The following is a 15,520-nucleotide window of genomic DNA, read 5'->3' on the forward strand; positions in this document are numbered from 1 at the left end:
AGTTCTACAGGGTTCACACCTACGCCTTGTTGGATGCAACCTTGGTAGAAGGGTCCTGCAAGCCTCAGTGGCCTGAGCTCTGACTTGAGGGTATTGTCCTTTTTCTTACCCTTGTGACTGCTTTTGGATGTCCCATGGTTTCCTGTGCCCTTCTTGAAGCGATAGAGAAAATAAGATCTTTCTCCGAGCCTTCATTGTTGCACACTACCCGCCCTTGTGAAAAGTTAAATTGGTTCTGTTATGTTGTTTTCAGCTATGTTCTTGCCTTACTGTTGCTTCTCCTACTGCTTTCTCACAAACTGATTAATTTGCCAGTTAACGATTGAACACTGCTGAAGAGGAGCTAACATTTTTTGCATAGTTTCAGCTCCTGGTGGCAGCAGCAGCAGCATACATACACTCATGGTTTCCTATGTCACCGAATGAAGGTGCTGAGAAAAGAGATTTTACAGTCAGTACTAGTGATGAGCCAATATACTCGTTGCTCTGGTTTTCCCGAGCACGCTCGGGTGGTCTCCCGAGTATTTGTTAGTGTTCGGAGATTAAGTTTTCATCGCGGCAGCTGAATGATTTACAGCTATTAGCCAGGCTGAGTACATGTGGGGGTTGCCTGGTTGCTAGGGAATCCCCACATGTACTCAGCCTGGCTAATAGCTGTAAATCATTCTGCTGGCGCAGCGCATGCCACTTAGTAGAGGCGCTAAGTTCATTAAGTGGCAATCGCGTTTTAATGAGTTCAGCGCCTACTACTCCTGCTAGCGATTGTGTGCTACGCCAATCTTGATGACTCTCACCCTATGCATGGCAGCATATATTCTACTGTAAGTATATCAGTCTCACAATCTGACACGCGCACTATTCGTCCAATTTGTGGAATGTGGTAAAAAACGGAAGAAGGTTTGGCACGCACATGGAGAACATATTTAATTATTCCTCTCGACTGTCCACTTTGTACAACCTGACATGTCTTTTTTTTTTGCAGAAAAAATGGAAAAGTTCAGAAGCGAGGAAAGATCAATCTGATTGGCCGTTTACAGCTGACGACCGAAAGGATGAGAGAGGAAGAAAATGAAGGCATTGTGCAGCTACGAATACTGAGGACACAGGTACATGGTCTAACCACTGCAATGTCCAGCAATCCCAAGAACGGGGGTCCCAAACTCCACTGTGTGAATGGAGCCATGGTGCACTTGTATGGCCACCACTTCTATTGGGGTAACTCAACGGTCATCTCGGCCAAGCCCATAGAAATAATTGAATGGAGCATTGGTCTTGCAAGCGCACTACTGCTCTTTTGACGGGAATGGATTGGTTGAGCCTCTCAGTTGCCAAACCCCTCTGATCATACATTTATCTCTTAGCCTACGGATAAAAAATTTAGTGAATAAATATTTATTGAAAAAAAAAAAAACCTTCAGTAAAAATGAAAAAAATAAAAATTACCACATTTCAAACCCAAATTTTTGCTTGGATTTTACATTAGTGCTAGCCCAAGTGGAGGTGGCCACCACGTAAATCAATGTTCGATCCTAGTCATGTTGCAAAGCTCTTTTAAGGGGGTTGCACATTTTGAAACTATTTTTCAATGGCTCCAGGGTTTTGCAAAAGTTAAAAAAAAAGCTTGTGGCACTGGTCCAGTAAGAAAGTACTTCCTTCCTTTTCCATCTCTTGCCGATGTCCTGGCTCTCTGCAGTGGCCGCTGATTAGCTGTGGTGAGCACCAGATGATGATGCCAGGAGCAGAATGGAGGTCCTGTAAGCAAATGAGTGTGTTTTTTTCCTACTTTTCCACCATTTTGTATTCATTTAAGAAACTTTTTAAAAGTAGTAAACTATCCCTTTGAAGTGTTGGACATTGACCTTCACCAAGTGGAGCATTCCCAGTAAGACTCCATACTCTGATGGACTCGTTAAAGAGACTCCAAAGTGGATTTTGTTAAAACGGGATAAATGGGCCAGTGTTGCCGGCCTCTGCAGAGCCCCTGATCAGTGGCTGTACGGGACCAACTAAGAGTGTGTTTTCCTTAAAACTTTTCCCCTTTTCTTTTCTTTTTTTCCTTTTAGGAGGCCATTATTCAAATCATGAAGATGAGGAAGAAAATCACAAACGCCCAGCTCCAGACAGAACTTGTAGAAATTTTGAAAAACATGTTTTTGCCACAGAAAAAAATGATAAAAGAACAAATTGAATGGCTTATAGAACACAAATACATCCGAAGAGACGAGTCCGATATCAACACCTTCATATACATGGCATAATCTCCCGCCTAACATATCTGGATGACGTGAGTGCTGGAGCAGGCCAACTCGAATATTTATGCTAAAAGCAAACGGACTGTGGACTTTTGTATTGCATAAATATGACGGTCCCCCTGCCTTACATTATGAGGACGAAACTCTGTTGCCAATGCCATTCTGCCAGCATGACAGCATCTTTCACATCGCTTTTACCAGCATGCTGTTTTAATGGAAAGTCGTTTTGGAAGAACTTGTGAGCTTGTAGAGTATGGTAAATTTTTTTTTTCCTCCAACCATGAAGCTATAGTGTTCATTTTTTTCCTAATTTTTTTTTTCCTGCCCATGGGACGGGATTATCACATTTCATCATGCACTGATTATTGCTGTTACTGTTAGACTTAAAGGAAGGAAGAATAAGAACTAAAAAAAAAAAAATCAAAATCCCCCCCAAAAAATCGCACTTTCATAACAAAACATTGCATTAATATAATTATTGTCCTTTTTTTCTCTTGCACAACTTTTGTAACTCCTTTAATACCTGTCATTCATTTTGGAGAGGTTCTTACTAATTTTGGTTCTGTCTGCTCTCCTGACACTTCATTTTTACCGAATGCTTGTTTCCTGGATAATCTTCACTGTACTGTGTCATCCCTTTATTATTCCTCCCCGAAATACGGGCATCACCATTGAACTTGTGCTTCTGCAAATGTCCATTCAATGCTGACAGTATTGGACTGTGCAGGAACACACACTTGATTGGGAAGGTAACATCCATTTGTGACTTCATTCATTTATTTCCAGGAGGAATAACAGAGAAACGGGACAATACAGAGATTTAAAACAGGGTACTCCAGAGTTTGTATTTTGTTGATGAGAAACAGTTGGGAAAGCTGGTTGGTCCTCTTCAAATACTGCTTCTCATATTTTCTTTTTTTTTTTTTAAGGTCTGGTCAATGCTAGGATCCACTGTAATAGTATAAATGATCCATTTAAGGCTAAGTTCACACAGGCACTGAATTTCTCAGACTGCTCCATGTGTTTGCCGCATGGCTGATAGGTGCAAGAGCTGCGCCTGCGCTAGTTGAACCGTAAATCGGACCAGACTAGCGCATGCTGCCATTTTTATTTTTTCCACCTGGACCTGGGTCTGTGTCAAGAATAGCCAATGTGCTAGTGCCCATGTGTGGTCTGTATGTGAGCCTGGACTGAAAATACCCCGATGTGAGATCTATAATCTCTGTAGCAGATTCGAGCAGGTTGGTTAGAATTATGCAGTATCGCAACTCTAGTCTTCTCGTCAAAAATATGGACACCCAACGGACCCTGTTGCATATCAAGTGTCCAATCGATTGACTGATCTGGCACCGAAAACCGATGACCATGCGCGTGAACTGGGCTTTGGACCGTCTTGTCGGTTCATGCCAGTAGTTGATTCAGACTTTGATTAAAACTGAAAAACATTAATACACAAGTTTCATGCGGACCAGTAGTTAGGCTCTGGGTACGTAGTTTTTGGTTACATTCTTCTGGGGTCTACCTCGAAGCAAACCACTGACATCCAAATGTCCTCTGCACCCGGCGTATGCTAAAAGAGTGCACTTTGGGCATATGCTGAATTTCACCATACTTCTTATAGGACAGCAAAGTCTACAACGCTTTCCTATGCAAAGGGACATTGGGAAAAAAAAAGATGTTTTTAATATGGCTGACGTATGGTAATACAGTGGTATGCCAAGGAATACTCCCAAGGTGTACCTACAACATAGTGCTGTGAACAGAGCCTATTAGCAAAAAAAATACACATCAAAAAAATCATTGGCACTTTCTCCCGTTTTTATAGGAAAATGTCACCTATTTTTGAAGGCCTCTTACAGCAGAGACTGCCATCATAAAGACTGTATTGTACATGTATGTATTTGTATATACATATGTCTAGATACGCTCTTATGCATCCAGACATACATTTTGTGTATTAACTTTTCCCATATACTCACACATATGTGTGTATATATATGCATGTGCCTGTATATATATTGTACATATGTATGTGTGTGTATATATATGTGCGTGCGTGTTTGTACATAATCATGATTTTCACAAAGCCAACACAATCAGCTCTAGGATGTATATCTAAATAAATTAAATATTTGCACCGGATATTTTTATATAGTATTACTTCTGCATAGTTATTCCCAAAATTAGTCTTTTTTTTTTTTCCCCCCATCCATGAACCTGTCTATGGGGCCATGTAGCTTCTAAAGAGCAGGAGGTATATTTTTATGTTTAATGAAGGTGTACGGTTGGTTTCACGATCCGTGTACAGACCGTTTTCCGGTCCGGCCGTGTACAGTTTGCCCAGATCTCGGCAGCCACATAGCCGTATTGAGTGTCGGTCAGAAGGATGACCTGCGTCCACGAATGTGTGAGAACGGCTTTAGTGTTTGTTAATGGAGCTTCCCACTACAATCGATAGGCATTGTAATACATTGGTCATGACTAGACATCCAAAGACACTAATGACTTAAGGTCCATTTTTCTGCAGAATGAAGGTTCATGGAAATGCTCGTTCCCGTGAATCGCCCATGTAAATATCCCGGGGATTAGCTGACAAACGATCTAGTTCATTGGCTGTTTGCACATTCTATGCAGGCATAAAGAAAAAATCATAATTGTTGTTAGCACAACCAGACATGTAAGGTTCTATTACACGGGAAGATTTCTTCTGATAACGAGCCCCGAGCTTACAATATAGTTAGTTGATCAGTGCTCACATAAGAGCCTTTGCCGATTCAGACTGCGAGGAGAAGATAGTCGTTCAGTTCAGTTTTTTGCTTTTTGTCGGCAGCACGTTCCTTGTTTACACCATAAGTTTTGCTGTTGACGTAACATGATTTTTTTTTTTACGCTTGATCCCTGCCGTGATTACTTGGGCCAGTTTTCAAGTACGAGCAGTTTTAGGAACGTTCATTCAGCCGCCAATAAATAGGGTCGTTGTGACGATTGTTCCTCCCCGTACCGATGGCAGAATGATTACCACATGTAGAAGATGTGCCAACGACTTCCTCCAGATTCGCTTGGGCAGCTTATGTGCCATTATGGAAGAACCCTTAGGTTATGTGCGCAGCTGGAGGGATTTTGGGGTAGGAGCAAACCATCGTCATACCGGAAACTTCATTCTTTATTGACCTCTATTGTGAGCAGATATCTGGTGCATAGTAACATCTATACAATGAACGTTTAGTTTTCTTGGGACGGGTTAAGACCGCTTTATTTCATAAGTCTGTAAAATATGGCCGTCTGAACAGGGCCTCACTCGGGGTCGTACCAGAGCTGTGGCTCTAGGACCAGAGTATGGAAACTGCACTTCAGTACTGTAAATGTCAGGGTCAGTGATGGACTCAAGAGGTGACATGTGCAGTGCCAATGAGAGCGGATGCACTCCTCTGAAATTAGCAAATATGGAGCTGTGGGGATGACTTTCCTGATCAAATAGGATAGGATACCATCCTGTCCTTGGCGACTCAACAAGGCATTGCCGCAGTATATCTACTTATCAGCATTGGTTTTCTGATTCTTTACCAATGAGAACCGATCCTCCATTCTCCAGTACAGGGTCCAGTCCGTAGACACTTGCATATAGCTCTTACTTATTCTGGTTGTTCTCATTGCACTATATAGAAATCTATAGGTTTGAACAAAGTGTCTAAAGAAAAAAAACAAATCGTTATTGTAAGTAACTGCAGGGAAAAACAAACAACTCACTGATGGTAACTGGTGTGACCAGACTAAAGGGGAAGTCCAGTGAAAAAATGTTTACTACTTCATTGGGTTGGTATTCGTTCAGATGGGACGCACACCGATTGCCAGAACGGGAAATGTTTATTTCTGATGGATGTTTATTTCTGATGGAGGCACTTTTATCCCGGTTGGATAATTGATCGCCGGTCCACTCATTCTCTGTGGGGCTTCCAGAAAAAGCCGAGCGCACCGCTCAGCAGCCGTATTGGGAATGAATGAAGCAGCTGTCGGGCGTGTGCACTGTCACTCAATTCTAATGGACATAAGTGGCCCTTTCCACCTTTTTAATGCAGGTCCCCTTGGTCAGACCCCCACCAATCAATAAGTTATCACCTACCGTGTCGGTAAGGGATAACTTGTTTTCACAACCTGTTTAAGGCTACGTTCACATTTGCGTTGTGCGCCGCAGCGCACAACGCAAACAAAAACGCAGCAAAACGCATGCACAACGCTGCGTTTTGCGCCGCATGCGTCCTTTTTTTAATTGATTTTGGACGCAGCAAAAATGCAACTTGCTGCGTCCTCTGCGCCCGGACGCGGGCGCCGCAGCGAAGCATGCGGCGCAAAATGCAAGTGCGACGCATGTCCATGCGCCCCCATTTTAAATATAGGGGCGCATGACACATGCGGCGACGCTGCGGCGCCGACCACAAATGTGAACGTAGCCTTAGACCTATTTAGACTCGCCATTTTTGTCCTAGTAAATTACAATGTTCAACTATCGATGCCTGCATTTTTTAAAAACGGGCCAATGAAAACCAATTGAGGTAGAACGATTACTACTGCAATGTTCTCAGCAGCACATCTCCTGCTTGCGCAGGACAACATGCAGCCAATAACTGTTTATACGCTAGAATAAATGACTTTATCACCTGACAGACAGGTGTTTCACATGTTTAATTGGTATTCACCGTCTTGTTTACACGGGGGGATAATTGAGAGTAAGGGTACCGTCACACATTGAAATTTTCATCGCTGCGACGGCACGATTCGTGACGTCGCAGCGTCGTATAAGCATCGCTCCAGCGTCGTAGACTGCGGTCACACGTTGCAATCACGGCGCTGGAGCGATGCCGAAGTCCCCGGGTAACCAGGGTAAACATCGGGTAACTAAGCGCAGGGCCGCGCTTAGTAACCCGATGTTTACCCTGGTTACCAGCGTAAACGTAAAAAAACAAACAGTACATACTCACCCGTCGGTGTCCTTCAGGTCCCTTGCCGTCTGCTTCCTGCTCTGAGTGCAGCCGTACAGTGAGAGCAGATCGCAGCACCGCTGCGCTCTGCTCTCACTTTCCGGCCGGCACTCAGAGCAGGAAGCAGACGGCAAGGGACCTGAAGGACACCGACGGGTGAGTATGTACGGTTTGTTTTTTTACGTTTACGCTTGTAACCAGGGTAAACATCGGGTTACTAAGCGCGGCCCTCGCTTAGTTACCCGATGTTTACCCTGGTTACAAGCGAAGACATCGCTGGATCGCTGTCACACACAACGATCCAGCGATGTCAGCGGGTGATCAAGCGACGAAAGAAAGTTCCAAACGATCTGCTACGACGTACGATTCTCAGCAGGGTGTCTGATCGCAGTAGCGTGTCAGACACTGCGATATCGTAACGATATCGCTAGAACGTCACGAATCGTAACGTCGTAGCGATGGAAATTTCAATGTGTGACGGTACCCTTAATGTGGACAATTATCAGCTCATTTAAAAGGGTGCATAATGGACCTACCTCCTACCTGTCAATCCTAATCCCTACTGCCCAGTGCCCGCACACATCGCAATCTGAATGTACAAAGCACCGAACGAAGGTAAACCTGTACACAATACAAGGGTGAATGTGATCATGTATATGTAAATGGAGAGATTATGTCCTGTCTTTTTCATGTTACCCTTCAGTTTTATTGACTTTTCAGCTGTACAATAAAAACCTTGAGGTGCATAAAAGCTTTGTATCATGTGCAAATGCATTTTTATTATCAGATTGTACAGTGACCATATATGTAATATCAGACCACCTTTCTCTACATCATTACATCTCTAGTCATTCAACATTTACTATTGGGAGTTCGGGAAATACTTGTACATCTCTAAAGTACTAGTTATGTCACCTTGTGGCCTAGGTGGTGGCCAAGAGGGCCATCCTACAATTAGGCCACTTGTGTGCCATCAGGGTTTTGCTGCTGCCGTGTGTTTTTCAGCCAGTCACTTTTCATAATTATCAAGGTATACATTTTTGAACAGCTCCAGAAACCCAATTTCAGGCGCTGCCATATAATGAAGGTCTTCTAGAAGATAAGACATGAGGTTCTCTCTCCACTGGGGATCACCTTATGCTGGAAGCACATATTTTTACGGCGCCCTTTTGTCTTTGGCAGCTTGGCTCAATTAAAGCAAGTGACCTACCAAACTCAGAATCATTGACGAGAGCGATGCTGGACAGTTGTGGCCTCCTTTATGCTAATTGATGGGGAGTCGAAGAGTCAGGCACCAATGGATCACATACTGAAGGCCGTACATGTAATGTCACTCATGTGTAAGTACTATACTTTCATGACGGCCAACAAAGATGGGGAATATCTAATTTACTCTGTCGCCTCATTGGGGGACAAAGGACCATGGGTGTTATGCTGCTGTCCACAAGGAGGCGACACTATGCATAATCTGAAAAAGATTAACCGTGGCTCCTCCTCTGCAGTATACACCCCTGGACGGCGTCAGCCTTCTCCAGTTTTTGCTTAGTGTCGCATAGGAGGCACACCTAAGATTTTTTACTCCGTTTTTTCCCAACGGATTACAGATGAAGAAAAGGGTCTCCTGTGAGACTCCCGGCATGGCTCCTTCCTCGGCCCCCTGTTACGGGGTGCCCGGTTGAAGTAGAGATGGCTATTCCCCATGTTGCTCCTTCCCCAGTCCCTCGGGTGCTGGTTTGAAGTCGATACTCCCCCCTCCTTCCCCAATTCCTTTTGGTTTCTGGGTTGAGGTCGAGGTGAGGATAAAGCCCCCTGAAGGTGACAACAGCACCCTCCCTAATCCCCCCTCTGGGGGTATTAGGTTGAGACGCCTCAGGTAGGGCCTGTACAGGCAGCACTCTGCAGCTCCCAACAATGAGCCAGCACACTGCGCCTGCATCCAGGGACCCCTGCCCAGCTGCGGGCTCCTGTCGGGGCCGGGGGGAGTGCAGGCAGGCATGGCACATACAGACACAGGGCTCCCTGCGCCCCTGTCTCTGCGGCAGCACCAGCTCTATACTGCCTCAGGGGGACCCCTCACAGGGCCCCTCTCCCGCTTACAGCCCCACCGCTATCCTGCCTTTAAATCTGGGGGGGTCCGGTTCAGATCCGACCCCCCCCTCCGGACTTCCGCGCCGGCCTGGAGCCTTTCTGGGCATCAGGCATCTAATTTAGACCCCGGCTTCGGCCTAGCGGTAGCCGCCGCCTCCTCTTCGCCCCCCCGGCCCGCCCCCCGGATGACAAATATGACACTCTACAGTGTCATAAAGGGGGTGGATCGAGACAGAAAGGGCGCGTTTTTACACAGCTTTACCACCTTTTTCTCAGCTCTCCGCCCCTTTCTCTCCCTGCCTCTTCTCGGTGACCATTTCTACTGCAGCAAGGATTAACCCTGCATCTCCCGGTCAGCAGGACCAGGCCAGCCAGTCTCCGGGGGGCACAAGACTGTGGATCTTCGGCGCTGGACCTAGAGGCATACTGGTGGGGTAAGATCACAGCTGGGTTGTTTTACTCGGCTGTGAATCCATATTACCTATAAGGCTCCCCTATAGGTTTCTCTACCCCTGTAAGGTCCTTTGCATAGCAGCCCTTCTGCACTCTGTGCACTATGCCGGGCTCAAGGTCCAAGAGAACCAGGCAGGACTGCTATTATGAATTCTGTACAGCCTGCTGGACCGCTCTCCCCAGTGGCAGCACGTAATGCGCTGCCAGGACTGCATCCAGACTACTGCGTCAGAGCCCCAAGAAGCCCCTGCCAATGCCTCGGTGTCTAATGCCACGCCGGAATGGGTCATTCAGAGGTCGCAATCTATGACGCAGTCTATAGATAAGCAAACCTCCACATTGCTTCGGGCTCTGCAGAGTCATGCCTCGGCTATGACCGCTACCCAGCAAAGGGAGAGCTTGACTCAAGAACAGAATGACCTGGCACATCCACGTCTAGGTCAGGACGCAAGCAGACCCATAGGTCAAGTCCATCTGCGTCATCCCATAGCACATGGTCATCCCCTTCTAGGGAGAGACACCGTAGTTCCAAGTCATCTAGACCGTCCCCTTCCAGGGGCAGACAATGCAGATCTCCGCAGTCCCCGACCAGAGAAGGCCTCCTCCCCAGCTCACCCAGCAGGGAACGCCTCAGTGATATACAGGATTCGGAAGGCATCTGTGACTCCGACTCAGACAGGGAAACGGAGGGGTCCCTGATCCCAATCCCCCCTAGCAATACAGCGCTAGTCGAGGACATAATCTCTTCCATCGGGTGCTGGACATTTCTAATCTGCCACCAGAGGATTTCCTTTGAAAGACCTCTGAAGCCGCCTAAGGTTTTCTCTAACCACCCAGAGTTTAAAGCGATCCTTATAGAGCAGCTCTCACAACCTGAGAAATTCGCTAATCGCAAATATCTGGAGGCAAGGTACCCTTTCCCACAGAAGGACACCAAGGAATGGACAGATCCACCCGAAGTGGACCCCCCCAGTCTCTAGACTAGCAGCACAGACTCTCCTTTCAGTGCCAGATAGCTCAACCCTCAGGGACGCAGCAGACCAGCAGTTAGAACCCATGGCTCGTTCAATTTTCGAGGCGGCAGGGGCCTCCCTGGCTCCCGCATTCGCTTCAGTTTGGGCTGCCAAGGCCATACTGGCTTGGGCCAAAAATTTACAAGCTGGCCTCCAAGCATCTGCTCCTGAGCTGTCGGACCAAGCAGCTCAAATAGCAGTTGTAGCAGATTACATGCTTCATGCAGCTCTGGATTCAGCAAGGGGCGTAGCGGGGATAGCATCAAATGCCATCACGATTCGGCGTATCCTCTGGCTGTGGAATGGAAAGCGGACGCAGCCTCAAAGAAGTCCCTCACGCACCTCCCGTATCTCAGTGGGTGACCTTTCAGTGAAAAGTTGGACACAATGATATCCAACGCCACCGGGGGGGAAGAGTACCTCTCTCCTTCAACTGAAACCTATACGCACTTACAAGAAGTGTAACAAAACCGATTCCGATCCTTTCAGAATTCCTCGGGCTGGTCCGTCTCGCGTCCAGCACAAAATCGTAACCGTTCCCCACACAGGGACAACTCATGGTCGACGCAAAGGTCGGACAAGACCTGGCAGTTAAAAGCAGGCCAGTCAAAGCCCAAAGGAGGTAAACCTCAGATTTTTTTTTTCCTCCTCATGACTCACGGACCCCGGAAGACATCCCACCTGTAGGCGGCCGACTATGCTCTTCCAGCAAGTCTGGATGCCTACTACAGAAAACAGGTGGGTCAGGGAACTAGTGTCTTCCGAATACAAGATATTGTTCAACCTCCAACCCACCGAACTGAGTCTTCCTCTCTGTTCCCCCAAAACCGCCAGCCAAGGCTCGTGCCTTCCACCAAGCGGTTTCCTCGCTTCTTCAAGCAGGAGTCATAGTACTGGTTCCCAAGGCCGGTCGCTTCCGAGGGTTCTACTCCAATCTATTCGTAGTCCCCAAGAAAGGAGGCAGCGTACGGCCCATACTGGACCTAAAACAACTCAACAAATATGTACGGGTTCGTCACTTCCGCTGGAGTCCCCTTCAGTCCATCATTGCGTCCATGGAGAAGGGAGAGTATCTCGCCTTCATTGAAATACAAGACGCATACCTGCATATACCGATTGCACCTGCTCATTAGAGTTTTCTCAGGTTCGCAATCGACCAGGACCACTACCAGTTCGTGGCTCTTCCGTTCGGACTCGCCACGGCTCCCAGAGTGTTTACCAAGGTCATGGCAGCCACCATGGATGTCCTGCACTCCAGAGGCATAGTAGTCGTTCCATACCTGGATGATCTACTCATCAAGGCTCCTACCTTCAAGGACTGCGAGCTCTGCGTCTCAATCACAATCGTCACTGAGTCACATGGGCTGGTTAGTCAACCTACAAAGGTCATCACCAACCCTGAGTCTGTCTCTGACCTTCCTGGGAATGCTATACAACACCTCTAGGGGTCTAGTGCTCTTTCCCAGGCACAAGGCACTGGCTTTCCGCCTAGGAGTTTGCATCCTCTTCCGCAAACCCCCTCGATCTCTCCGGTTTGCCATGAATCCTCGGCAGGATGGGGGCAGCAATAGAAGCGGTCCCAATTTGGCTCAGTTTCACCTCCGGCCTCTCCAACTAGCCATTCTCATGTCCAGGGACAGGAATCCCTTTCTCTCTCGACAGGGAGTTCCGGCTAACGTCAACCAAGAGGTCCCTGCACTGGTGGCTCAAGCCAACCTCGCTAGCAAAGGGGAAACTTTCTCACAGGTCAGTGGAAGGTTCTGACCATCGATGCGAGCCTGACGGGTCTGGGTGCAGTGCACCTACACCACAGGGCACAGTGCAAGTGGCCCCCAGTGGAAGCGACCATGCCCATCAACATCCTGGGAACTTGTGCCATCCTCCTGGCATTGAGGGCCTTCCATCACTTACTAGCAGCCTCTCACATCAGAATACAATCGGACAATGCCACCACTGTGGCATATGTGAATTACCAAGGGGGGACCCGCAGTACCCAGGTGATGCGAGAAGTGTCACACATCCTCCACTGGGTGGAGGACACAGGCTCGGTTCTCTCAGCGGTCCACATTCTGGGTGTGGACAACTGGGATGCAGACTTCCTCAGACGACAAGGAATAGATTCGGGAGAGTGGTCTCTCCATCCCGAAGTTTTTCGTCAGATCTGCCATCGCTGGGGGACCCCAGATGTGGACCTAATGGCATCCCACTTCAATGCCAAGGTCTCCAACTTCATGGCCAGAACACACGATCCGCGGTCGCTCGGAGCAGACGCTCTGGTTCAGGACTGGACCCAGTTCCAGCCTCTGTACATTTTTCCACCTCTCCCCCTGTTATCCAGAGTGGTGAGGAAGATCAAGCAAGATGGAGTTCCAACCATCTTAATCGCACCGGTCTGGCCCAGACGCACATGGTATGCCGACGTCGTACAACTTTCAGCAGACGCCCCTGGCGCCTCCCCGACCGCCCGGATCTTCTATCACAAGGCCCGTTCTACCACCAGAACTCAGGGGCTCTCAATTTGACGGCATGGCCATTGAAACCTGGGTTCTAACCCAGGCAGGGCTCTCGACGGACGTCATTAGGACCATGATCAGGGCAAGGAAGCCAGCCTCTGCCAAGATCTATGACCGTACCTGGAAAGTTCTCTTTACCTGGTGCGAATCTCGCGGCCAGACCCCATTACCTTCTTCCCTCCCCGAACTACCTGTTTTTTTTCTCCAATCGGGTCTGGAGGCCAGGCTGTCCCTTGGCTCGCCTAAGAGCCAGGTGTCAGCCCTCTCAGTGCTTTTTTTCAAAGGCGCATTGCTACCAAGCTGCGAGTAAGGACTTTTCTTCAGGGGGTTTCCCGATTGGTTCCCCCCTACAGACGACCACTAGAAACGTGGGACCTCAACCTGGTCCTAACAGCATTGCAGGAACCACCCTTCAAACCCCTTAAGGAGGTCCCGCTCTGCCTTCTCTCCCAGAAGGTGTTTTTTTTCCTGGTGGCAATCACCTCGCTACGCAGGGTGTCTGTACTGACAGCACTCTCCTGCAAATGGCCCTTCCTGGTTTTTCACCAGGACAAGGTAGTTCTCCGTACGGTCTCATCCTTCCTTCCGAAGGTTGTGTCCAACTTCCACCTCAATGAGGAAATTTCTCTGCCTTCCCTTTGTCCGGTCTCGGTTCATAGAGTGGAGAAGGCTCTGCATGATCTTGACCTTGTCAGGGCATTGCGTATATATGTGTCTAGGACTGCTTCTTTCCAGACGTCTGATCCCTTTTCCTTCTTCCGGAAGGTGGCCACAAGGGTCTCCCAGCTTCCAAAGCTACCCTTGCCAGGAAGATCACGTCCACCATACAAGAGGCCTACCGCCTTAAGAATTCTCCTCTTCCAGCCGGTATTACGGCACACTCTCTATACGGGTGGTAGGGGCCTCCTGGCCATTCGGCTCCAGGCTTCGGCACAACAAGTGTGTAAGGCGGCCACTTGGACTAGCCCACACTCGTTTACTAAACACTACAGGGTTCATACCCAGTCCTCAGCGGAAGCGAGCCTGGGTAGATGTTTTCTGCAGGCGGCGGTGCCCCAAGTATAGGGGCCTGTCTGCACAATATTCGTCCATTGCTTCCCACCCAGGGACTGCTTTAGGATGTCCCATGGTCCTGTGTCCCCCAATGAGGCGACAGAGTAAAGGAGATTTTTGTGTACTCACCGTAAAATCTTTCTCTTAGCCTCTAATTGGGGGACACAGCTCCCACCCTGTTGCCCTTTTCGGGCTGTTGTTACTGTTGAGTTCTCATATTGTTCTTTGAGCTCGTACATAGTGGCCTTCTTATAGGCATGTCTATGTCATTCATGTTACGTTCCTCCTACTGCTTTTGCACAAAACTAGAGAAGGCTGACGCTGTCCAGGGGTGTATACTGCAGAGGAGGAGCCACGGTTAATCTTTTTCAGATTATGCATAGTGTCGCCTCCTAGTGGACAGCAGCATAACACCCATGGTCCTGTGTCCCCCAATTAGAGGCTAAGAGAAAGAGATTTTACGGTGAGTACACAAAAATCTCCTTTTTCCTTATGATACACATTGTCAAGTCAGCATTGTGGCATCCTCGAGTAGTCCTGTCGCTATTGGCCATACTCATTGGAAGATTTCAACAGGACCGGCCAACCATCTACTTTTTATAGTAGTGTCCAAATGTTCCTCTAACGGCAGATGAAAAAAAGAGTTTCAATATGCCTTAAGCTTGGATTCACACAACGATAAGTCCAAATACTGATCACAATGTCTACATTGGCCACAACTCTCCTAACCTGAATTCTGCAGGATTTTAGGCATATATGAGACTAATAACTTTACGATGCTAGTAAATTTGGGTCAAGAGATCTTCAGCTGATCCGAACATTTCGGGTTGTGCTAATACTGTGAATGTCGGACAAGTGACACATAAGGCCTGGATCTAGACATCATTTTTTTTTTTTTTTCATTAAAAAAAAAAAAAGTGGATTGATTTTCATGAGTGTTTGGTCAGTTTATACCATCTGTGTTTCATCAGTGACTTATTTCATAGACAAAAAAATAATAATTACGAAGCTTCCACTATCAATTAAAAATTTAAAACCGGGCAGAACAAAGATTGTAAAGAACATGTGTAACACCCTAAAATGTACTTTTATTCGATATGCATTAATACCAGCCAGGAAAAGCTGGATAAAAAAAATGCCTATATACACGAGTATTAGATAAAACTGCTCCA

The 15,520-nt window shown here is 47.4% G+C and overlaps 1 protein-coding gene across 1 annotated transcript in view; it reads left to right on the top strand.

Annotated features, from left to right (window-relative positions):
* The window catches only part of CUL5 (cullin 5), a 108,624-nt gene extending 104,230 nt beyond the window's left edge, over positions 1–4,394 (top strand). Inside the window, exons 18-19 of the mRNA XM_077298422.1 lie at positions 983–1,106; positions 2,064–4,394. Of these exons, the coding sequence (XP_077154537.1) occupies positions 983–1,106; positions 2,064–2,258 (319 nt within the window). The 3' untranslated portion in view covers positions 2,259–4,394. The remainder of the gene's footprint in view (positions 1–982; positions 1,107–2,063) is intronic.
* The last annotated feature ends 11,126 nt before the right edge of the window (positions 4,395–15,520 follow it).

Source organism: Ranitomeya variabilis, chromosome 3, assembly GCF_051348905.1.
Source record: "Ranitomeya variabilis isolate aRanVar5 chromosome 3, aRanVar5.hap1, whole genome shotgun sequence".
NCBI classification, from domain to species: Eukaryota; Metazoa; Chordata; class Amphibia; order Anura; family Dendrobatidae; genus Ranitomeya; species Ranitomeya variabilis.